This window comes from Trachypithecus francoisi, unplaced genomic scaffold, assembly GCF_009764315.1.
Source record: "Trachypithecus francoisi isolate TF-2019V2 unplaced genomic scaffold, Tfra_2.0 Lachesis_group6, whole genome shotgun sequence".
In the NCBI taxonomy this organism is placed as follows: Eukaryota; Metazoa; Chordata; class Mammalia; order Primates; family Cercopithecidae; genus Trachypithecus; species Trachypithecus francoisi.
In genome coordinates, this window is record NW_022681471.1 from 72,600,618 (window position 1) to 72,625,429 (window position 24,812).

The 24,812-nt window shown below is 36.6% G+C and overlaps 1 protein-coding gene across 1 annotated transcript in view; it reads right to left on the bottom strand.

Annotated features, from left to right (window-relative positions):
• TEX11 (testis expressed 11) overlaps positions 1 to 24,812 on the bottom strand; it is a 320,825-nt gene that overhangs the window by 135,081 nt on the left and 160,932 nt on the right. Inside the window, 4 exon segments of the mRNA XM_033200830.1 lie at position 6,122; positions 6,833 to 6,970; positions 15,878 to 15,963; positions 18,076 to 18,227. Coding sequence (XP_033056721.1) covers position 6,122; positions 6,833 to 6,970; positions 15,878 to 15,963; positions 18,076 to 18,227 — 377 coding nt within the window.

Below are 24,812 nucleotides of genomic sequence, written 5' to 3' on the forward strand. Positions count from 1 at the left end.
GGCCACAGTGCCATCTAGTGAATATCACTAGTTTATGCCTGCTGGTCCCAAGCTCATTTTTGGTCCTATAATAGAAGGGCATGATTTTTCGAACTTTATATGGTAAAGAGAAACAATATATAATCAGCACATGAGACATAACTGTCTTCACTTTAAGTCACATATCCTATGAATAGTCTCATCTTTGTGGCTGTTGTAAGTCTTATGGCCATTCTGTGGTTTGAGAGTATAGTTCAGTTTTATCAAACTAGAGTAATACTAATGACATTCATGTACCTAAACTGCAGTTGCAAGCTGAGGATGGGACTTCTGTATTGAGTTAAAGAGTACCCAATTGTGCATTCCCATTAACTTATACAGATTATCACCAAAACAAGTCATTATCTATCTACCAACTAACATTAAGGTTTTATTATGGTTTGCAGCAAAATCCCAAGGTGTGATAAATTGCTTCTGTATTTAGAACCCAAGTTCATTTCCCTCATCCTTAATCCATTCAAGCCTATGACTTGCACAAACCAAACATTTTTAAATCCTCAAAAATAATATAGCAAAATCATGCTACTGGGCTTAAGGCACTACAAACACCTCAAAGGTAGAGTCGATATCTATGAAACGACATTGTTTAATATTGTCTCATGCAAAGTACTGAAGATATCTGAATGGATAATAGCAATTTAAAAATTTGTATTTATACAATTTAGAAAACAAACCAAAGAAATGATCTATAATTAGCATTGTTATCTCAAAAAGATGTTGCCAAGTGTGTGAGCTAATGAATCTGTAACCTAATCTACTAAAAGTTCAGAGGAATCTATTTCCCAACTCCTTTGGCCTACCTGCCCAAATTAACTTCTAACCTATGATTCAATATTTCATTTTAAATCAAAATAAAATGTGTTCTCCTCACCCTCAAAAGAGGAAAGAGCTGAGCTGGAGAAATTATAGTGGGATGATTTTTAGTAATACAATCTCATTCAGTTCTGATAATCAAAGAGCACTCACAGATCTTAATCACTATTAATTTCCAATTATGCATAGTAGCAAGGACAGAAATAGCATGAGGAAACGGAATTCCTTTATCAGAGGAAGTTGATTGACAGGTATTTATTGAGTCTCTGTAACTATTTTTAATGTAATGAGCATCTACTATGCATTAGGCACTATGCTGGGTACAAGGGCAAATAAAGATAAGATATGGTCTCTATCCTCAAGGAGGTGACTGACAGTCCAATAGATGACTAAGACAGGTATAGAAATAACTAAAATATAATGCAGAAAGTAAGTATCTGGGGATAAACAGAACTGTTACAAAGTCTTGGAGGAAAGGCAAGACAAGGAAATTTCCTCAGGAAGCTAAGAATGTCATTAAGAGTTAGGCTTTGAAAAAGGGAATTTTAAGCTAGGCTTTGAAAAGGGAATTTTTAGGTATGCAGGAAAGAGGTAATTTGCAATCAAGAAGCATGAAAAAAGATACTGAGGTAGAAAACATAGATCATGGCTAGGAAGCAGCAAGTACTCCAGTTGAGGACAAACATAGTATACAAGGAAATAAAACAGAAACAGTTTCCATGAAAGTAGGTTGTTATAAAGCCAGGAAGCCCCTTGGATTATGTCTCCTGACATGAGTCTACTTCCCTTTGACTTTCTGCTATGTTTTGATCCAGCACAAAAGCTCTCACCAGAAGCCAAGCAAATGCCAGCACCATAGCCCTTGAACTTCCCAGCCTGCAGAATCATGAGCTTAAATAAACCTATTTTCTTTATAAATGACTCAGTCTTAGGTATTCTATTATACCAACACGAAACAGACTAAGACACCACTACTTCCCTGATCACATCTCCTAATTGCCCTAATGTTCCCTCGGCTCCAGCCACAGTGGTCTCTTTGCCATTCTTTAAATACCCTAGGGCCTTTGCAGTTGTTATTCCCTCCGTCTGGAATGCTCTTTTTCCTCTATTCAAGTTAGAACAGTGCTACAAAAATTGTTTTCACTGATAGCTTCCCTGTGGTTTTCCCTCAGTACTTTTTACAACTGTCAGATATTTCAGGTTAGTTATCCTAATACATAACTTAGTCTCCGTTTCAGAGGTTGTCTTAAAATATTTGAGTTTTTAAACAATTTGTAAGAGATATGTACATACTTTCAGATGCATTGAAAAATAATTCACCATTACTTTCTATTTTTTCCACTGAGATTGCTGAGCTGAGCATATTTCATATGCAGGGCACTCTGTTTGGGCTTATATTATATAAGAATGAAAATAAATTTTATTTTTATAAATTAAAAAAAAAAAAACAATCTTCTCAGTGAGGACTTCCCTGACCACCCTATCTAAAATTTCAACCATTCACCCTCCTCCAAAACATTTAATGTCACCCTTTCCTGCTTAGTTTTCTCCTTAGCACTTATCAATATTTAATACACCAGGAGTCAACAAACTATAGCCTTTGGGCAAAATCTGGCCCACCATATTTTTTGTACAGTTCATAAGTTAAGAACAATTTTACATTTTAAGTGACTGAACTAAATCAAAAGAATCATATTTTATGACACATGAAAATTACATGAAATTCAAATTTCAGTATTCCAAAATATAATTTTATTGGAACACAGCCATACCAATTTGATTACATACTGTCTATGGCTACTTTCAAGGCACAACAACAGAGTTTATTAGTTTCAACACAGACTGTATGGCCTGCAAAACCTGAAATATTTACTGTGGTTCTTTAAAGAAAGTTTGTTGACCCCTATAATATAACATAATACTTATTTATCTTTTTATTGTTTGCCTCTCCCAGTGAAAAATAATGGGGACAGCAGTATTTGTCCATGTGGATAAAGGTTTTTATATATTTTATTCATTACTATATCCCCAATGCTTACAACAGTACTTAACACATAGGAGACAATAAATAAATATTTTTTTAATGAATGAACACTAAAAAATATAGACAGTACTTTTGGATTAGAAAGTTTGGCAACAAAAAGGATACAGAACTGAAGTTTGAGGAGGATTACAAAGTTGAAGGAAGGTTTTTGGATAAAGAAGACTTCAAGGTAATTATATTGACAGGAGAAAGAAACAGTAGGCCGGGCGTGGTGGCTCACGCCTGTAATCCCAGCACTTTGGGAGACCGAGGCAGGCAGATCATGAGGTCACCAGCCTGGCCAACATGGTGAAACCCTGTCTCTACTAAAAATACAAAAAATTAGCCAGGCGTGGTGGCCCATGCCTGTAATCCCAGCTACTCGGGAGGCTGAGACAGAAGAATCACTTGAGCTCGGGAGGTGGAGGTTGCAGTGAGCTGTGATAGCACCACTGCACGCCAGCCTAGGCACCAAGAGTGAGACTCTGTCTCAAAAAACAAACAAAAAAAAAAAACAAAAAAAAGAAAACAAAAGAAGCAGTAAGGAATGATAGAGAATTATTAAACAGCTAGGATTGAGATCTGTAGAGTAAGGTCCCCAGACAAAGTTACTTCTTTCTCGTAGGTAAGAGAAAAGAAAGGCAATTTTTCATGTGTCTGTTGGCTGTATGAATGTCTTCTTTTGAGAAATGTCTGTTCATATCCTTTGCCCACTTTTTGATGGGGTTGTTTGTTTTTTTCTTGTATATTTGTTTGAGTTCTTTGTAGATTCTGGATATTAGCCCTTTGTCAGATGAGTACATTGCAAAAATTTTCTCCCATTCTGTAGGCTGGAAAAAATGCTCATCATCACTCGCCATCAGAGAAATGCAAATCAAAACCACAATGAGATACCATCTCACACCAGTTAGAATGGCAATCATTAAAAAGTCAGGAAACAACAGGTGCTGGAGAGGATGTGGAGAAATAGGAACACTTTTACACTGTTGGTGGGATTGTAAACTAGTTCAACCATTATGGAAAACAGTATGGCAATTCCTCAAGGATCTAGAACTAGATGTACCATATGACCCAGCCATCCCACTACTGAGTATATACCCAAAGGATTATAAATCATGCTGCTATGAAGACACATGCACACGTATGTTTATTGCGGCACTATTCACAATAGCAAAGACTTGGAATCAATCCAAATGTCCATCTGTGACAGACTGGATTAAGAAAATGTGGCACATATACACCATGGAATACTATGCAGCCATAAAAAAGGATGAGTTTGTGTCCTTTGTAGGGACATGGATGGAGCTGGAAACCATCATTCTTAGCAAACTGTCACAAGAACAGAAAACCAAACACCGCATGTTCTCACTTATAGGTGGGAATTGAACAATGAGATCACTTGGACTCTGGAAGGGGAACATCACACACCGGGGCCTATCATGGGGAGTGGGGAGGGATTGCATTGGGAGTTATACCTGATATAAGTGATGAATTGATGGGTGCTGACGAGTTGATGGGTGCAGCACACCAACATGGCACAAGTATACATATGTAACAAACCTGCACGTTATGCACATGTACCCTAGAACTTAAAGTATAATAAAAATAAAAAAAAAAAAAGAAAAGAAAAGAAAGGATGGGTGAAGAGGTGAGAAACTGATGAAGTTCATGTCAGTGGCTACAAGCCCAGCAAATCACACTATAAGGTCTTTTGCTGCAACAAAGGAGAAAGCATGGGTGCTTAAGGCAGAAAAAGATGTTTTGGAATTACCACTGTGGGGAATGTGATAAAAACTCAACAAGAGTCAGTATTGACTACCTAGCTGAAAAAACATGAAATTTTAGCAGATCCAATAAACATGGTTTCATAAATTTTCCCAACAAAGCTCAAGTAGCTCAAAGGAAGGAGTGAAGAAAGACAATGAAAGTTAACAAAGGTCAGACACTGGTGAGGTGGGATTATTAAAATATTATAGACTGTGTATTTTTTTCACCTTTCTGTCTGTCCTAGTGCATAAGAGGATATTCATTGCATATGGAGGGTATCCAATCAATGTCTGCTAAATTCAAGACAAGAAGGATGAAATGGAGAAATATACTGACAGTAATCAACAAAGTTACCTTGAATATAATCAAAATATCCTTTGGCTTCACCACTAATCTGGCCATAAATGATACAGTTACATATTGAGTACACACCATTAAAATATGCCTGGTTTACTGTTCTCCTATTCTTCCTAACCTCACTATTAATATCACTTGAATTTCCAATTATAAACTCAGATCTATACTAGGCTCTAGGACCAAACTTGACATTAGAAGAGATGTAAGTAGCATTGCCTCAAGTCTCAGAAAACTGTATCTAGTCAACTTGTATTCCTCTTCTGGTCACTGCTTCCCTGTTTGGCTCTATGCAGGGGCTATGCTCTTAAAAACAGCCTCATATCCTGGTCCTTTTAGATTTGGAGATCTACTTTGCTCTTTCTAGTATGTCTGCACACACTCCCAATCCTCAAAGATTTGTGTACTGTCTGAGTCCAAATCTCTGTGATTGAAACCCTGTTCCCTGCTGTTATATTTATGTGATGCCAACCACCTGTGTGCCTGACTTAGAGAATATTTCCAACATTTAGATTTCTCTCATTGCCATGCTCTGCTTATCTGCCCATTAGGATACCATGATGTCAGCTGCTTGGGTGAGTTGAAGGAAACTATACCTTGTTCGTCTCTGTAACCTCAGAGCCTAGCACAATGTCTGGTACTGTGTTCTTTCTTTCCTGACTGGCTGATTAGATATCCTCCCTTGGCCTGTAAATGCAACCATTCCCCAACTAGCATGTCTACATCCAGATATAGGTCCTTCCCAAGCTGCCTGGCTCACTGTGTCATAAATCATGGAAGTTATAAAAGCTCTGTGATTGCCTTCTTTATTGGTCTTTAAGTAAACAGTAGGCAACTACCTTTCTGAAATAGTGCTGTCCTGTGCGGAATTAGGTAACAAAATCTACATGATCATCTTCCTTTTAGATCTTAAACTGTGGGTAACTATTTTCTGAAACAGTTAAATGCTAGCCTGTGCAACACTATGATGAATTAAGCAACATTTCAAGTTCTCTCCCAGGGCTGTGAATTTATAACATATAAACTAAATAGCAAATATTTTCTTGAAAGAAAATCTAAAGTATTTAACTCAGATAAACAACCCTTCAAAAATAAACCTTCAAAGAAAACATCTGGAATCATTACCCTTAATCAACTAGGTGAACAAAGGTTAGACCTGTCATTAAAACTTGAAAGGCAACAAAAACCTTTATATTTCATTTGGGTCCACACTTGTCTTTCCAGCTTTTTGTCCTTCCAAGAGCCAATACTCCTCATTATGTGCATACCATATGATACCCAAAGGAAGAAATGTCCTAATTGCTTTGGAAAGTATTTACTTTCTATCTTTAAACAAGCTTTTATCTTCTTTACCTTCTAGAATTTTGTCCTGATAAGAAATCAGTTAAAGAACATTTTCTAGGGTGGCTGGAAAGGCAAGAGATAACCTAGAAAGTGAAAGAATGGCCACTTCATCCAAGTATTTGGTCTCAATGAATGCTTGACAAAAATGTGTACTTCAAAATTTAGTTTGCTGCAAAGGACAATATTACAGATGGTTAGTAGCAGATAACTTTGTTCAGGAGTTCCAATGGTATATTACCTTTCAGAATAGGGTGTGAAAAATAAAGGGTAAGTAATGGAATTAATGGTATTCCAAAGTCTCTCTTTCTTTGGGAAGTTTCACTCAATGTTTTCAGTGTGAAAATCAAGAAAATGTCAATTTGACCTTGTTCTATATGAGGGAACTCTCAAACATCCTAAACTAACAGCCAAGAAGTCACAGCAGGGCATCTATCTCTCTGCCACTGCACATAAGAACATTTGCTACCTCTGAAAATAGATAAATCAAAGGACCTTATCAAATTGTTGCAAATTCAGGTAACAGCAAGCCATGTTCCTCTGCAGCTTGGCGAAGTCCAGATCCATTTCATCAGGTGAATAAAACCTCAGAGAATAATAGTACCATTGTAGAGAATCAGCGTAATTTTGTACCTAAAATTTAAAGAGAAACAACAAAATCACAGCGATGTTGCTACCCTATCTTTCCCAAGTCACCTCTAGAAACAAATAAAAGATGCTGTTGGTTTCTTTTTTAGGCAACCAAAACACAATATCCTTTATACTGGGTTCTAAGTGCATTTTATTATCAGTCTTTGTCAACGTAAGTTTTAGATAAAGTGGCAATCGATATTCTTTCTTTTTCCTACACATTAGAAATTTCACGCATAGGCCGGGCGCGGTGGCTCAAGCCTGTAATCCCAGCACTTTGGGAGGCCGAGACGGGCGGATCACGAGGTCAGGAGATCGAGACCATCCTGGCTAACGTGGTGAAACCCCGTCTCTACTAAAAACTACAAAAAAAACTAGCCGGGCGAGGTGGCAGCGCCTGTAGTCCCAGCTACTCGGGAGGCTGAGGCAGGAGAATGGCGTGAACCCGGGAGGCGGAGCTTGCAGTGAGCTGAGATCCGGCCACAGCACTCCAGCCTGGGTGACAGAGCGAGACTCCGTCTCAAAAAAAAAAAAAAAAAAAAAAAAAAAAAAAAAAAGAAATTTCACGCACAGGATGAAGACTCTAAGAGTGTAGTGAACCACCCCAGAAAACTTAAAATACATTTTAAAAGTTATTAAAACAACAACGATAAAAATTTTGAAAGAGAACACCCATAATTCACCGTGTTAATGTAGCTATTTTCATTTATCTATGTTCAATTTTAACTTTATTCTTTTGTATATTTACCTAGTTGTAATCATAGCTTATATAGAACTTCATGTACTATTCTTTCCATTTAATTTTGTTTTGTACATATTAATCTATGTTGCTACGTAGTCTTCACAGTAATCAATTTTAAGAGATACATAACATTTAATCAAATATATAATGATTTTCTTAATGTTAGCTAGTTAGTGAATTTGCAGGGTTTTTACTATTGTAATTGATTCTGCTGTATTTTTATACAAAAGTACTTTTTTCTCTTGAGTAACTTTAAAATTTTCAATGGTAAGAAGCTGGCTAGGGAAAATCTGATAGAAATAACCTGGATAATTATTTCTCAATCTAAGAAGACTGAGACTGCTTACAAACCAAGGTAAGGTAAATCACTCCCTCGTACCCTATCAAGAAGCTTCATATTTTCCAATTAAGAATAGGAGCCATGAGGACCTTCAAAGAATAAAACACCCTCTTCAACTAGAAACAATTGTCCTGAATAGGTAAAACACTGTCTTTGACTATTACATTAGTCATAGTAGATTAGAAATATGTCATATTAGAAATAGTCAATTAGAACTAAGACTACATTCCTCTCCAGTGTTGGAAGTGGATGTTTTAAGAAAATTATTCAGCAAGACTGGAAAATGAGAGGAAAGAAAAATAATCAATAGAAGAATGGGAATTCCGAAGTAGTTCTTCACCTATTAAGTAAAAAATTAAAGGCTTTCTAAAAGAAAATACGAGTATCATTCTATCTTGCGGTGCCTAACCATAAGGCCTACATGCTCTTATAAGGGATTCTCTTTCCTTCTCTTGGGTCTAATTCTTTGTTTCTCAAACTTTGTTCCCTTTTTTCTCTTCACATCTTTCTCCTATAAAACCTACCATAACATTTTTTGGAAAACAGTTTTATTGAGGTACAACTGACACACAAAACGCTATGCATATTTAAACTGTACAATTATATATATATATAGCTAAAACCATCAACACAGTCAGGGAGTGAACATATCCATCACAAACAAGTTTTCTTTGTAATCCCTCAATCCAGCTCATTCTGGTCTCTCATCCCCCAAGCAATTATGGATGTGCTTTCTATAACTATTAATTTTTATTTTATAGGCTTTTGTAGAATTGAATCATCTAATATGTAATAATACTTTTTTGCCTGGCCCCTTTCACTCAGCAAAACAGTTTCTAGATTTATCACCATTATTGCATCTATCAATAGTTCATTCCTTTTCATTGCTGAGTAGTATTTCATTGAAGGATATACCAGTTTGTTTATCCACTCATTTGTTGATGGACATTTGGCTGTTTCCAGTTTTTAACTATTACAAATAAAGCTGCTATCAGCTTTTACATGCAAGTTTTTGTATGGATAAATAATTCCTTTTCTCTTGAGTACATACATAGGATTGAAATGGCTGGATCACATGGTAGGGGCAAGTTTAACATTTTAGAAAACTGCCAAACTATTTTCCAAACTGTTTGTACTATCTTATATTTCCACCATGAAGTTACAGTTCCTCAACATCTTCATCAGCATTTGGTATGGTTAATCTTTTCCATTTGGTTATTCTAAGAATGATGTATTGGTATCTCCTTGGGGTTTTCATTTGCATTTCCCTAATGGCTCATAACTCATCTTTTTTTGTGTGTGCTCATTGTCATGCACATATCCTTCTTTGGTGAAATGTCTGTTCGTATCCTTTGCTAATTTTTGAGTTGTTTTTCTTTATGTGTTGAGTTTAGAGAGTTCGTTTTAGCTACTAGCCCATTATTGTACACATGGTATGAAAATTTTTCTCCAGTCTGTAGCTTTTTTCATCCATTAAACGGGATCTCTTTTTTTTTTTAAGTATAATTTTCGCTTTATTTTCTTTAGAGGATAGCTTTTTTTCAGTCCTTAAGGACTCAGCTCCATATGTAGACTTTGGTGGAGGTTGGTGGCCAGCACCCACAGGTCTAAATCAGGGTTGGGGTGTTTGGTCCTTACGGGCTTCACAAGATTGATTCTGGACAACCTTGCTGCAAATGGTGCAACTCATGGAGTAATGTAGCTTCACAAACAGCTTCGGAAGCACATAGACATCAAAGACACTGGCTTCAGATATGTCCCGGATAGTTGTGGCCTCTACTATGTTCTGTTGTTTTCTTTGTTTTTAGTTTTTGAGACAGGATCTTGCTCTGTGACCCAGGCTGGAGTGAAGTGGCATGATCACAGCTCACTGCAGCCTTAAACTCTTGGGCTCAAAGGATCCTCCTGCCTCAGCCTCCTGAGTAGCTGGGACTACAGGTGCATGCTACCACACCAGGCTAAATTTTTTATTTTTGTAGAGATGGTGTTCCTCTATATTGCCCAGGCTGGTCCCAAACTCCTAGGCTCGAGCAATCCTCCCGCCTCAGCCTCTCAAAGCACTGGGATTACATGCATGAGCCACCACACTTGGCTTTCTACTATATTTTGAATGATAAACTTCCTAAAAGCCTTCTCTTTAGTCACATATCAGGTGCAGTTCATGCAGGGAATAGGCTGCACATGGCCATAGCCCTTTCTGGCACAACTGCTGTTCCTTCTTTCTTTGTCAATCTTGGAGGTGAGGACCTGAGAGTGAACAGGACCTTTCACAGAGCAAAAGCTTTTAATTTTCATGAAATCCAGTTTATTAATTTTTCCTTTTATGCATCATGTTTTAAAATTTTATTTATTTATTTTTTTAAAAACCAGGTCTCTCTGTGTTGTCCAGGCTGGCTTCAAACTCCTGGGCTCAAGCAATCCTTCACCTTAGCCTCCCAAGTAGCTGGGACTATAGGAATGTGCCATTGCACCCTACTTGCATCATGTTTTTGGATCAAGTCTAGTAATTCTTTGCCTAGCCTAGATCCTGAAGATTTTCTCCTATGTATTTTTATAAAAGTTTTATAGGTGCACATTTTACATCTAATTTTGTAAGGTATTTAATTTTTGTATACAGTGTGAAGTTAAGATCAAGGGTTTTTTTTTCTATGGATGTCCAATTTCTCCAGCACCATTAGTTGAAAACACCATCTTTTTCCATTGAATTACTTTTGTGCTTTCTCAAAAATCAGTTGAGCGTATTTGTGTGGGATTATTTCTTGGTTTTCCATTCTGTTCCATTGATCTCTAATGATACCACACAGTCTAGATCACTGTAGCTATATTAAAAGTGTTGAAATTGAATAGGGTAATTCTTTCTGTTCTATTCTCTCTCAGGACTGTTTTGGCTATTTTCTTTTTACAATTTTTATTTTAGGTTTGGGGTACATGTGAAGGTTTGTTACATAGGTAAACACATGTCACAGGGGTTTGTTGTACATATTATTACATCACCCAGGTATTAAGCCCAGTACCCAATAGTTATCTTTTCTGCTCCTCTCCCTCCTCCCATCCTCCACCTTCAAGTAGACACCAGTGTCTGTTGTTTCCTTCTTTGTGTTCATAAGTTCTTATCATTTAGCTCCCACTTATAAGTGAAAACATGCATTATTTGGCTTTCTGATCCTGTCCTAGTTTTCTCAGGACGATAGCTACCAGCTCCATCGTTGTTCCTGCAAAAGACATGATCTTTTCTTTTTTATGGCTGCATAATATTCTGTGGTGTATATGTACCACATTTTCTTTATTCAGTCTGTCACTGATGGGCATTTAGGCTGAGTCCATGTCTTTGCTATCGTGAATAGTGCTGCAACGAACATTTGCATGTATGTGTCTTTATGATAGAATGCTTTATATTCCTCTGGGTATATATCCAGTAATGGGATTGCTGGGTCGAATGGCAGTTCTGCTTTTAGTTATTTGAGAAATAGCCATACTGCTTTCCACAATGGTTGAACTAATTTACACTCCCACCAACAGTGTATAAGTGTTCCCTTTTCTCTACAACCTTGCCAGCATCTATTATTTTTTTGACTTTTTAATAATATGTCTTGGCTATTTTCATTCCATTGTTTATATATAAATTTTAGAATAATCTTGTCTCTCTATATTTTTCTGATGTTTTTGTTTATAATCAATTCATATCTTTATATTTAAAGTACATTTCTTTTAAGCAGTACATAAACTTGGGTCTTGCTCTTTTATCCAGTTTGACAATCTCTGCCTTTTCACTGGGGTCTTGAGGTAATTTTCACTTAATGTGTTTTTTTTTTTAATATGCTTAGATGTAAATCTATCATCTTGCTATTTGTCTTCTATTTGTGCCATCTTTTTTGATCACTCCTTCCTTTTTCTGCCTTATTTTAGATTATTTGAATACTTTTATGATTTGATTTTATCTTATTTAAAAAACTCTTTATTTTGCTATTTTAATGGTTGTTTTAGGGTACATAGTATATATGTTTAACTTATCATCATCTATCTTCAAGTGATGTCACACCACCTCACTTATGGTATACTTCCATTTCTCTCTTCTTGGCCTACATGTTCTTGTCATGCATCTTACTTTTACAGGTTATAAACTGCAGAATACAATGTTACTACTTTTGTTTAAGCAATAAACTATCTTTTAAAGAGATTGTAATAATAAGAAAATATCTTATCTATTACTCATATAATACCATTTCTGGTATTCTTTATTCATTTGTATAGATTCATATTTCCATCTGGTGTAGTAAGTTTCCTTCTGCTCAGAGGACTTCCTTGTAAGGTAGACCTTTGAGTGATTAGTTATTTCAGCTTTTAAATGTCTGGAAGATTATTTTGCTTTCATTTTTTAAAAACATATTTTTATTATGGTAAAAAACACATAACATAAAATTGACTAATCTGCAACCAATCTCCAGAACTTTTCCATCTAGTAAAATTGAAACTCTATACTCATTAAACAACTCCACATTTTCCCCTCCTCCCAGCCCCTGGAAACCAACCTACCTTCCTTCCTTCCCTCCCTCCCCCTTTCCTTCCTTCCTTCCCTCCCTCCCTCTCCCCCTTTCCTTCCTTCCTTCCTTCCTTCCCTTTTTCCCTCCCTCCCTCCCTCCCTCCCTTCCTTCCTTCCTTCCTTCCTTCCTTCCTTCCTTCACAGAGTCTCACTCTGTTGCCCAGGCTGGAGTGCAGTGGCATAATCTTGGCTCGTTGCAACATGGGCCTCCTGGGTTCAAGTGATTCTCCTGCCTCAGCTTCCTGAGTAGCTGGAACTATATGTGTGCACCACTACACCCAGCTAATTTTTGTATTTTTAGTAGAGACGGGGTTTCACCATGTTGGCCAGGCTGGTCTCGAACTCCCGACTTCAAGTGATCCACCCACCCTGGCCTCCCAAAGTGCTGGGATTACAGGTGTGAGCCACCACGTCCAGCCCATTCTACTTTCTTTCTCCACAGATTTGAACTCTAGGTACCTCATGTAAGTGGAACCATACAGTATTGCTTTTTGTGACAGGCTTACGTCACTTAGCATAATGTCTGTCCTTAAGGCTCATCCATGTTATAGCATGTATCAGAAGTCCTTGCTTTTTAAGGCTAAGTAATATTCCATTGTTTGAGTATACCACATTTTATTTATTCATTCATTTGTTGATGGAACTTGGGTTGCTTCCACCCTTTGGCTGCTATAAACACGGGTGTGCAAATATCTTGCTTTTAATTCTTTTGGATATATAAGCAAAAGTGAAAATGCCGCATCATATGGTACTAACATTTTTAATTGTCTGAGGAGCTGCCATAGTGGCTACACTATTTCACATTTGTATCAACGACTTTCATTTTAAACAATATTTGTGCTGGATACAGAATTTTGGGCTGACAGGTTTCTATTTTCTTTCATTATTTTAAAGATGCTGCTCCACTGAGTTCTTGCTTGCATTGCTTCCGACAAGAAATCTGACGTTCTCTTTAATTTACTCCTCTGTATATAGGGTGCCATTTTTATCTGGCTGCTTTTAGGACATTCTCTTTATCATTGGTTTTGAGCATTTTGATTATGTGCGTTGGTGTCGTTTTGTATTTCTTGTGTTTGGGGTTTGTTAATACTTTTCTATCTGTGCATTTAGAGTTTTCATTAAGTTTTGAAAGTTTTATTTCTTCAAATATTTATTATCTCTATCCTCATTTGGGAATCCCAGTTACCCGTATATTAAGCTACCTAAAATTGTCCCTCGCCTCACTGAACTCTTTTAATTTTTTTAAGGTTTGTTTTCCCTGTGTATTTCATTTTCAATAGCTTCTTTGCTGTAACTTCAAGTTCATCAGTCTTTTCTTCTACAATGTCTAATATGATGTTAATACTATCCAATGTACTTCTCATCCTAAACATAGTTTTCATCTTTAGAAGTTTGATTTGGGTCTTTATATATCTTCCATGCCTCTACTTAACTTTTTGAATGCATGAAATAGAATCATAAGAGATGTCCTCTGCTAATGCTAACTTTTATGTCAGTTCTGGGTCAGTATCAATTGATTGCTTATTCTCTTCATTATAGGTTGGGTTTTCATGCCTCTTCACATGCTCAGTAATTTTTTTGCTGGATGCCAGACATTGTAAACTTTATCCTGTTGGGTGCTGTACAGTTTTATATTCCTATAAATATTCTTGAATTCTGCTCTGGGAAGCAATTAAGTTCCTTGGGATCAATTTGATCCTTTCACACCATACTTTTATAGTTTTTAAGGTAGTTCTGGAGCAGGACTTAGTGTAGGACTAATTATTCCCCTCTTCTGAGACAAGACACTTCTGAGTTTTCTACCCAATGCCCCATGAATTAGAGGTTTTCCAGACTAGGTGATAAGAACAGGCCTTATTTGCAACCCCATGTGAGTGCTAGGCATTGTTCCCTCTAATATTTTTAGACGGTTATTCTCCTAGCTTCAGGTAATTTTGCTTCATGTATGCCCTGATCAGAACTCTGCTAAACATTGGAAGAGGACCCTCATCTCACTGAAGCTCTTTTAAGTCTTTTATTCAGTGTGTTTAATTTTGAATAGCTTCTTTGCTCTAGTTCAAGTTTATCAATCTTTTCTTCTACAATACCTAATCTATGCTATGTGGTCCTCTTCAGTACTTTGTCTTATAAATTCTGGCTGCCTTAGTCTCCTCAGACTCAGCTACATCTCAAATCAGGACGCTTGCCAGGCTCTGCTTCAGATCCCCTTCTTGTGCTATACCCTGGAAACTCAAAGCAGTAAGCTGCACAATTGTAATGCTCTCTTTCTTTCTTCCTTCTTTTTTTTTTTTTTTTTTTTTTTTTTTTTTTTTTTAGATGGAGTCTTGCTCTGTCACCAGGCTGGAGTGCAGTGGCCGGATCTCAGCTCACTGCAACCTCTGCCTCCCGGGTTCAAGCGATTCCCCTGCCTCAGCTTCCCGAGTAGCTGGGATTACAGGCGCCCGCCACCACGCCCGGCTAATTTTTTGTATTTTAGTAGAGACAGGGTTTCACCATGTTAGCCAGGATGTTCTCGATCTCCTGACCTTGTGATCTCCCCGCCTCAGCCTCCCAAACTGCTGGGATTACAGGCGTAAGCCACCGTGCCCAGCCAATGCTCACTTTATTTCTTATCTCGCAGGGACCATTCTCCTTCATTACCTGTTGTTCAGTGCCATAAAAGTCATTGTTTTTTCTTTTCGTCTATTTTGTCTTGTCCTTTGTGGAGAGGGACTTATTGTTCAAGAAGGGACATAAAACAGTCCCTGTTACTACATATTAATTGCAAGTGGAAGCAAACACAACTTTTTTTTAATGGTACATCCCATTTGATTTATATACACAGGGACGTAAATGTATAATACACAAAGATTAGAAGGAAATATACCAAAATTATAAATGATTGCTCTTTGCTTTAAAAAAAATTATTTTTAAGTTTGCAGGAAACCTCAGTTGTCTTGTAAAGGTTTTTTTTTTTTTTCCATTTTATTATTACACCATAACTTTTTAAAGGGAATAAAACTCTTTCTCAGCCCTCATATTTAAAAAATTACATTCCTATATCTTAATATCAGCAATGACATTTCCCTACACTGTAAGCTCTCAATAGAGAGTAATCATGTCTTATTATTTTTAATAAACTCTTGCACAATGCTCATTAACACTCTACATTGTGAATATTTAATAAATATATGGTATCTAAACAGATTATTAAAGTATTTGATGCTCTCTTATTTTTATAGTGAATGCACTATTTTTTGTTGCAGTGGAGAAATAATATAAAGAATGAAAAGGAGATTATTCTCAAACCTCAAAACTACTGGCAGCTTTTCTCCACAGAATGTTGTGTAACCAGTTCATTAATTCTGCTGTCAGTTGTCTTCCTGTTTGGTGAGCTGAAAATAAAAAAAAAAAAGCCCTGAAAACAAGAATCTAGGTCTATTACATTAAGTAAAGAGTGCTAACTATACTCAGAACCTATAATCTTTAAGTAATGGCTACACAAAAAAAAATTCAGACAGGTTTTCACCATCAATTTTAGGATTACTACCATAATCGATAATATAATGCAATCAGAGTTTGCTAGAATCACAGTCATTCTCCCATCAATCTGTGATAGTTTTCCAGCCTACTCTCTTTTTAACTTATTTTCCACATTCCAAATTAGATTATCACCTGGTGCCTTAATAAGGTTATTGTGAATGAGCAGACAGCAATGCCAGAAATCATTAATAAGAAGTGCTTATATTATTATGTACTAAATAGATCAGATCAAGTTCACAAGAAAGGCCAATTATGCCTTAAAGCCTTTGTAAAATACTTTAAGACCATGCTTACACATAAACTTTATTACTTTAAATCTTAACTTGTGTTGATTGTTTCTGGTCTAGACATTTACAGAGTTCAAATACATTAGCACATTAAGGTAAAGTCTAAACTATAATAGAATTCTGTACCTCCTCTTCTGCCCTTTGGCATAAACTATCAATTTCCACAAAAGTCTTGACTAGAACATTAAGAATCTCTGACCCTCTAGCCCAGTCAGCAAATGTAGTTTGTTCCATGACTTACTTAAAAACACTCACATGAGAGTAAACAGCTACTAAATGTGTCTACTTAATATTGTAATACTTTGAGAGTGTAAGTGTAAATTAGATGTCACAATAAAACTTAGTCCAAGTGGAATTTTAGGAAAATGAGTTATTCTCTACAATCAAGTTTTCTGGTTAACTGGCAGTTTACTTTCTTTAAATAAAAATCACTTCTGAATTTCAAAAGTCTCAATATTTTCATGAAAGTTCTTACATTTTCTAAAAAGTAAACAAAGTTCCTAGTTTTCTTAAGCACAATTTAACTTTTTCTTGACCATTTGAGGTCAACATGAACAACTATTTTATTGTATTGTACTATTAATATATCACAGCGATGCCTTTGGGAGTTGTTATACAGTACAGATTGCTGTATTAAAAATTTGTATCTGTTTTATAAAATTGATAGAGTTTTTTTCCTCCCTATGGTCAGGCTAGCTGTATACTTCCCTTTAAACCTTTTCTCTATTTGCAAAGTGCTACCATTAAAATGCTAAGAGTAGGAAAACCGGATAACCAAGTTTATCAAAACTGGGTCTAAAAATAATTGGTAAATGCCTGGAGGGAGGGTGTTATCAGTAAAATGTGGTTCTTAGAGATCATCTAGTCAGATGACTTCCTTTAAAAAATTAATGACTTTGTTTTTATAGAAACATGATTCGTGCTTATAAAAATTCAAACAATATGGTAGAGTATTTAGAAGAAAGCAACACATCACCTAAAATGCCACCATTCAGAATAAACCCCAGAGTTAACATTTAGTGACTATCAATCCAATTATATCTCTACATGCACTTAGTTGGAAAGACAAGGTGGTGAAGATAATTTTCTAAGAAAGGGATCATAATATCTATGTTCTTCAGGATACAGAAGTTCTGCAGGGAGGCAGAGGATTAGGGGAATGCTGAGCAGATTTGGCTCTACATCTCTGCTTTAACCAGAAAAACTCTAATCTATTCCATTCAGGGTGGGGTTCATACAAGATTGCATCACAAAAGGATGCTGCTGCTGAAAAGAAATTAGAAACCAGGAGTTTAGTTTACAATCATCATTTTATAGTTAAAAATAATCAAGGTCCAGAGAAATTGACTTGTTCAAAGGTACACAGCTAAATTGAGATCAAACTAGAGATATGAATTTAGGCTTGTAACATTACAATATTCCACCACATGTGAGCTTTAAGCTCAGAAGTTTGTTTGTTTTCAATGATGTTTTCTTATTTTTGCTTAGTTTCTCATTCCACTTGCCCAATTTGTGGGATGTGGACAGGTGAGGTGCTACTGTTAAAAGACCATTAGGGAGGAAGGAAAAAGAAAGTGGAAGAAATCCGTTGACTTGAGGATTTTGCTACTACTCAGACCTCTAAGAATTATACACAAATTAATACCTTTCTAAAACACGTGCGAAAATCCTACTGACCTAAAATGATTTCTTCAATCTTCTCCTTGGCAAGCAGTTCTTCCTTCCTTTGTAAAAGCATGTCAATATAGAGTAGCAGAACTTTTCCAGCATTTTCTGATGACTTAAAACGTTCATGAATAATCGTCAGGAAATGAAACCCAACAGATTCTCTGTATAATGAGACACAATTTTAAGCAATGTGAACAGAAAAACTGGTTATTGATCAATGGGACTAAAATGTGTTTCAGTGTGAACAAAATAAGCCAGATAAAAGCATATCTGAACTCAGGTAATGTTATTAAATGTCTAAATAAGCTTAATTTGTCAATATTACATGATTTAATTTAATTTCAGTTTATTAAGCCATAAACATTTTCTATTAACACCTATAGTCAGATAATCATTTCTCTCCTAATATCTAATTTATGTTTTTCCCAGAACTGATTGTAAGCTTTAAAAATTGGTTACTGAGATCCAGTGAAGTTACATGAAAAGACATGAGAAATTTACTAGTTCCTCTGCCAAAACATCTTTCTAAAAATTTGTTTGTGTTTGATTACACAAATACAAATATCTTCTATTTAAAAATGTAAACAGTTCATGGGTTGGAAGACTAAATATTGTTAACATGTTGATATTCCCAAAGTGATCTACAGATTTACAGATATTCATCCCTATTAAAATCCCAGGCCAAGTGTGGTGGCTCACGCCTGTAATCCCAGCACTTTGGGAGGCTGAGGTGGGCAGATTGCTTGAGGCTATGAGTTTGAAACTAGCTTGGGCAAGATGGCAAATCCCTGTCTCTACAAAAAATTGGCAGCCGTGATGGCGCATGCTTGTAGTCTCAGCTACCAGCAAGGCTGAAGTGGGAGGATTGCCTGACCCTGGGAGGTCAAGGCTGCAGTGAGCTGTGATCGGGCTACTGCACTCCAGCCTGGGTGACAGACTGAGACCCTGTCTCAAAAAAAAACCCAAAATCCCAATGATGTATTTTGCAGAAATGGAAAAAATCCATCCTAAAATTAATATGGACTTTGCTCAAGGGACCCCAAAAGCCCTAAACAAACTTGAAGACAAAGAGCAAAATCAGAGGATTTGTATTTTCTGATTTCAAAACGTGAAGCCATAGTAATGAAAACATGTGGAACCGGCATAAAGATAGACATATAGACCAGTGGAATGGAATACAGAACCCAGAAATAAGTCTTGTCATATATCATCAAATTATTTGTGACAAAGGTGCCAGGACCATTTAATGGTGATATGACAGTCCTTTCAGCAAATGGTGCTAGGAAAACGGGATTTCCACATGCAAATGAATGAAATTGGATTCTTACCTTACATCATATACAAAAATTAATTCAAAATGGATCAAAGACCCAAACGTAAGAGCTAAAAAACTGTTTCCATGGGACCAAGTGATCCTATATATAGAAGACTCTAAAGACTCCACCAAAGAACTCTAAGAACTAACAAATTACTTCAGTAAAGTTGCAGGTTACAAAATCAACATACAAAAACCAGTAGCGTTTCTTTGTGCCAACAATATAATATCCAAAAAGGAAATCAAGAAAACAATCCTATTTACAATAGCATCAAAAATACATAAAATAGCTGGGCACAGTGGCTCACGCCTGTAATTCAAGCACTTTGAGAGGCTGAAGAGGGTGGATCACTTGAGGTCAGGAGTTCGAGACCAGACTGGCCAACATGGTGAAACCCTGTCTCTACTAAAAATGCAAAAATTAGCTGGGCATGGTGGTGTGTGCCTGTAATCTCAGCTACTCAGGAGGCTGAGGCAGGAGAAACACTTGAACCCAGGAGGTAGAGGTTGCAGTGAGCTGAGATCTCCAGCCTGGGTGACAGAGTGAGTAAGACTCCATCTCAAATATATATATATATATGAATAAAAGTAACCAAGTAGGTGAAACATCTGTACACTGAAAACTATAAAACATCGATGAATTGAAGAAAACAAAAATAAATGGAAAGATATCCTGTGTTCACTGATTGAAAGAATTAGTATTATTAAAATATCCATGCTACTCAAAGTGATCTACAAATGCAAGGAAATCCCTATCTTAAGTCCAATGGCATTTTTCACAGAAACAGAAAAACTAATATTAAAATTTGTAGGGAACCACAAAAGACTCTGTGCCAAAGCAACCTTAAAAACAAAAACAAAATTTGGGGCATCACGCTTTCTGATTTCAAATTATACTACAAAGTTATAGTAATCAAAGCAGTATGGTACTGGCATAAAAACAGACATATAGACCAATGGAACAGAATCGAGAGCCCGGAAAAACAAAACAACAACAACAACAAAAAAGTCTCTTTTGTGCTTGGGCTGGGCGCAGTGACTCACTCCTGTAATCCCAGCACTTCAGAAGGCCAAGGTTGGTGGATCACTTGAGGCCGGGACTTTGAGACCAGCCTGGCCAACGTAGCAAAACCCCATCTCTACTAAAGATACAAAAATTAGCTGGGTATGCTGGCACATGCCTGTAATTCCAGCTACGTAGAGAGGGCTGAGGCACAAGAATCACTTGAACCCAGGAGGCACAGGTTGCAGTAAGCCAAGATCATGCCACAGAACTCTAGCTTGGGTAATGGAGTGAGACTCTGTCTCAAAAAAATAATGTGTTTGGACAACTGGACATCCACCTGCAAAAGAATAAATTGAACATATCCTACGGAACACACACAAATTAACGGAAAATGCATTAAAAACTTAAATGTAAGACTTGAAATTGTAGAACTCCTAGAAGAAAAAAACAGGGAAAGGCCGGGCGCGGTGGCTCAAGCCTGTAATCCCAGCACTTTGGCAGGCCGAGACGGGCGGATCACGAGGTCAGGAGATCGAGACCATCCTGGCGAACATGGTGAAACCCCGTCTCTACTAAAAAATACAAAAAAAAAAAACTAGCCGGGCGAGGTGGCAGGCGCCTGTAGTCCCAGCTGCTCGGGAGGCTGAGGCAGGAGAATGGCATGAACCCGGGAGGCGGAGCTTGCCGTGAGCTGAGATCCGGCCACTGCACTCCAGCCTGGGCAACAGAGCGAGACTCCGTCTCAAAAAAAAAAAAAAAAAAAAAAAAAAAAAAAAAAAAAAAAAAAAAAACAGGGAAAGAAGCTCTTTGAAATTGGCCTTGGCAAGGATTTTTTGTATAGAACACCAAAAGCAAAGACAACAATTTTTTAAAGCAAAAACAAACAAATGGGACTGTCAAACTAAAAAGCTTCTACACTGCAAAGAAAACTTCAATATAATGAAAAATCAAACTAATTTACATTCAAACCAACAGTGTAAGTGTTCCTATTTCTCCATAGCCTCGCCAGCATCTGTTGTTTTTTGACTTTTTAATAATTGCCATTCTGACTGGTGTGAGATGGTATCTAATTGTGGTTTTGATTTGCATTTCTCTAATGATCAGTAATGTTGAGCTTTTTTCCATATGTTTGTTGGCCACATAAATGTCTTCTTTTGAGAAGTGTCTGCTCATATTCGTTGCCCACTTTTTGACGAGGTTGCTTGTTTATGTCTTGTAAATTTGTTTAAGTTCTTAGTAAATTCTGGATATTAGACCTTTGTCAGATGGGTAGATTGCAAAATTTTTTTCCCATTCTGTAGGTTGCCTGCTCACTCTGATGATAGTTTCTTTTGCTGTGCAGGAGCTCTTTAGTTTAATTATATCACCATTTGTCAATTTTAGCTTTTGTTGAACCATTGTGGTAGACAGTGTGGTGATTCTTCAAGGATCTAAAATCAGAAATACCATTTGACCCAGCAATCCCATTACTGGGTATACGCCCAAAGGAATATAAATCATTCTATTATAAAGATATATGCACACATATGTGTATTGCAGCACTATTCACAATAGCAAAGACATGGAACCAACCCAAATGCCCGTCAATGATAGACTGGATAAAGAAAATGTGGTACATATACACCATGGAATACTATGCAGCCATAAAAAGGAATGAGATCATGTCTTTCGCAGGGACATTGATGAAGCTGGAAGCCACCATCTCAGCAAACTAACACAGGAACAGAAAACCAAACACCACATGTTCTCACTCATAAGTGGGAGTTGAACAATGAGACATATGGAGACAGGGGAAAAAACAACACACTCTGGAGCCTGTCAGGAGGTGGGGGTGAGGGGAGGGAGAGCATCAGGACAAATAGCTAATGCATGTGGGGCTTAAAACCTAGGTGACAGGTGGATAGGTGCAGCAAACCACCATGGCACACATATACCTATGTAACAAACCTGCACGTTCTGCACGTGTATCCAGAACTTAAAGTAAAAAAAAAAAAAAAAAAAAAAAATACAGAATGCCCCAATAAAATTAGAATTTCAGACAAACAAAAACTACTTTTTTAGTACTAGTGTGTCCAGTGCAATAGTTGGGATGTACTTATTCTAAAATACTAGACATTGTTTATCTGAAATTTCAAATTAACCAAGTCTTGTATTTTATCTGGTAACTCTATTCATGAAACACCGGTTGCAAGAGTTCTCACCTAATAAAAAGAGACCCATAGTTAAAAAAAAAAAAAAAAAGAAGTACCTTGTTTACACATAGGTAGACATCCATTTACAAGGGTTGTGATTAGATCGGTTTACTTTGAATCAGTAAGTATTTCCTTAGCTCTCTGCTATACAAGTTTCAAATATATACCAAAGTGTAGAAAATAATGTAATGAACCTACACATCATTATCAGGCTGTAACAACATCAAAGCCAATCTTATTTAATCCATCCTTCCACCTCATTCACACACACACACAGACACACACACACACACACACACACACTCATGCTTTTGAAGTAAATTCCAGACATCCTATTAATCCACTTCCAAGTATTTTAATTATCTATCTCTTAAAGATAGAAACTCTTTCTTTGTAAAAATCATAAACATAATACTATCATTACAGTTTAAAACTTAACAAGATATCCTCAATATTCTTAAGTATTTAATTACTGTTCATATTTATGTAACTGTCTCATACATTATTGATTTTAAGCATTTGACTCAGGATCTGAATAAGATTCATACATTTCAGTTGATTAAAATAACTAAATCTCTTTAATCTAAAAAAAAAAAAAAAAGCCAACAAATAACCTTGATTTTGGACTTCTGGCCTCCAGAATTGTGAGAGAATAAATTTCTGTTGTTTTAAGTCATCCCGCTTGTGGCAATTTGTTACAATACTCAGAAAAGTAGTATATACAATGACCAAAATCTTAAAAACAACTCAACAGATGAGCTTACACCAGAATGGAGAGGACAAAGGAAAGAATAAGTGAATCTGAAATAAAGTAGAGCTAGGTGCAGTGGTTGGTGCCTGTAATCCCAGCTACTTGGCAGGCTGAAGTGGGAGGGCTGCTTGAGTCCATGTGTTTGAGGCTGCAGTGAGCTATGATTATGCCACTGCACTCCAGTCTGTGATTATGCCACTGCACTCCAGTCTGGGCAACAGAGTGAGACCCTGTTTCAAAGAAAAGAAAGAAAGGAAGAAAAAGAAAGCAAAGGAAAGAAGGAAGGAAGAAAGGGAGGGAGGGAGGAAGGAAGGAAGGTCAGGAAAAATAAAAAAAGTAGAAATTACCTAATCTGAACAACAGAGAGAAAACAGACCGAAAAGAAAAAGAAAAGAAAAAAACTGTATGGAGCCTCAGCGACCTGTAGGACAACAAAAAATGTATATTATGTCATCAGAATCCTGGAAGAGGAGAAGAAAGGTGAGGCAGAACAAATAATATTCAAAGAAATCACGTCTCAAATATTTGGGAAAAAAACATAAACCTAGAGATTCAAAGAGTGGTGCAAACTCCAAACATGATAAATCCAAAGAAATTCCAGCCTAAGACATATCATAGTCAAACTTTTGATAAACAAAGACAAAGAAAAAAATATTGAATGCACAGAAAGAGAAATGATATCTTACCTACAGGAGCCATTTCACTGCTAGGAATTTACCCACTTGATTTGAAAACTTAGATCTACTCAAAAATCTTCATGTGAATGTTTACAGTAACTTTATAGATAATCACCAAACACGGGAAGCAACCAAGATGTCCTCCAATTGGTAAAGAGATAAACAAAGAGATGAGCTATCAGTCACAGAAAAGACATAGAGGAACCTGCAATTCATATTGCTAAGTGGAAGAAGCCAATCTAAAAAGACTACATACTGAATGATTCCAATTATGTGACATTGCAGAAATGGCACAAAAGCAAAAAGAAGGGCAGTAAGAAAAATAGAGAGTGAAAAGATGTGTTTGCCAGCATATCAGGAAGATGAAGAGGCAAGGCACAGAGGATTTTTAGGGTGGTGAAAATACCATGTGTGATACTATAATAGCAGATACATGTCATTATGCATGTCAAAATCTACAGGACTTTACCACACAACAAGCCAATTTCAATGCATACAAATTATGTATATAATTATATATAACTTGATATTATATATAATAATATATAATTTGATATATATGTAATTTGATATTTTATATATATGTATAATTTGGGAGGTTGGGGGAATCCTCAGATATAATACAGACTGTGACAAGAGACTCTAACAAATGTATGAAACAACTTCCCTAAAGGAAATGGGAGGACTAAATACTGACCTAAGTAACTGTGCAAATAAATAGAGTCTGTGAGAATAAAGGCAAAATGAATTGCACATAAGCACTGTACTCTAGTTGACAAAGTTGTTTCCCATGAGGGTACAGGTG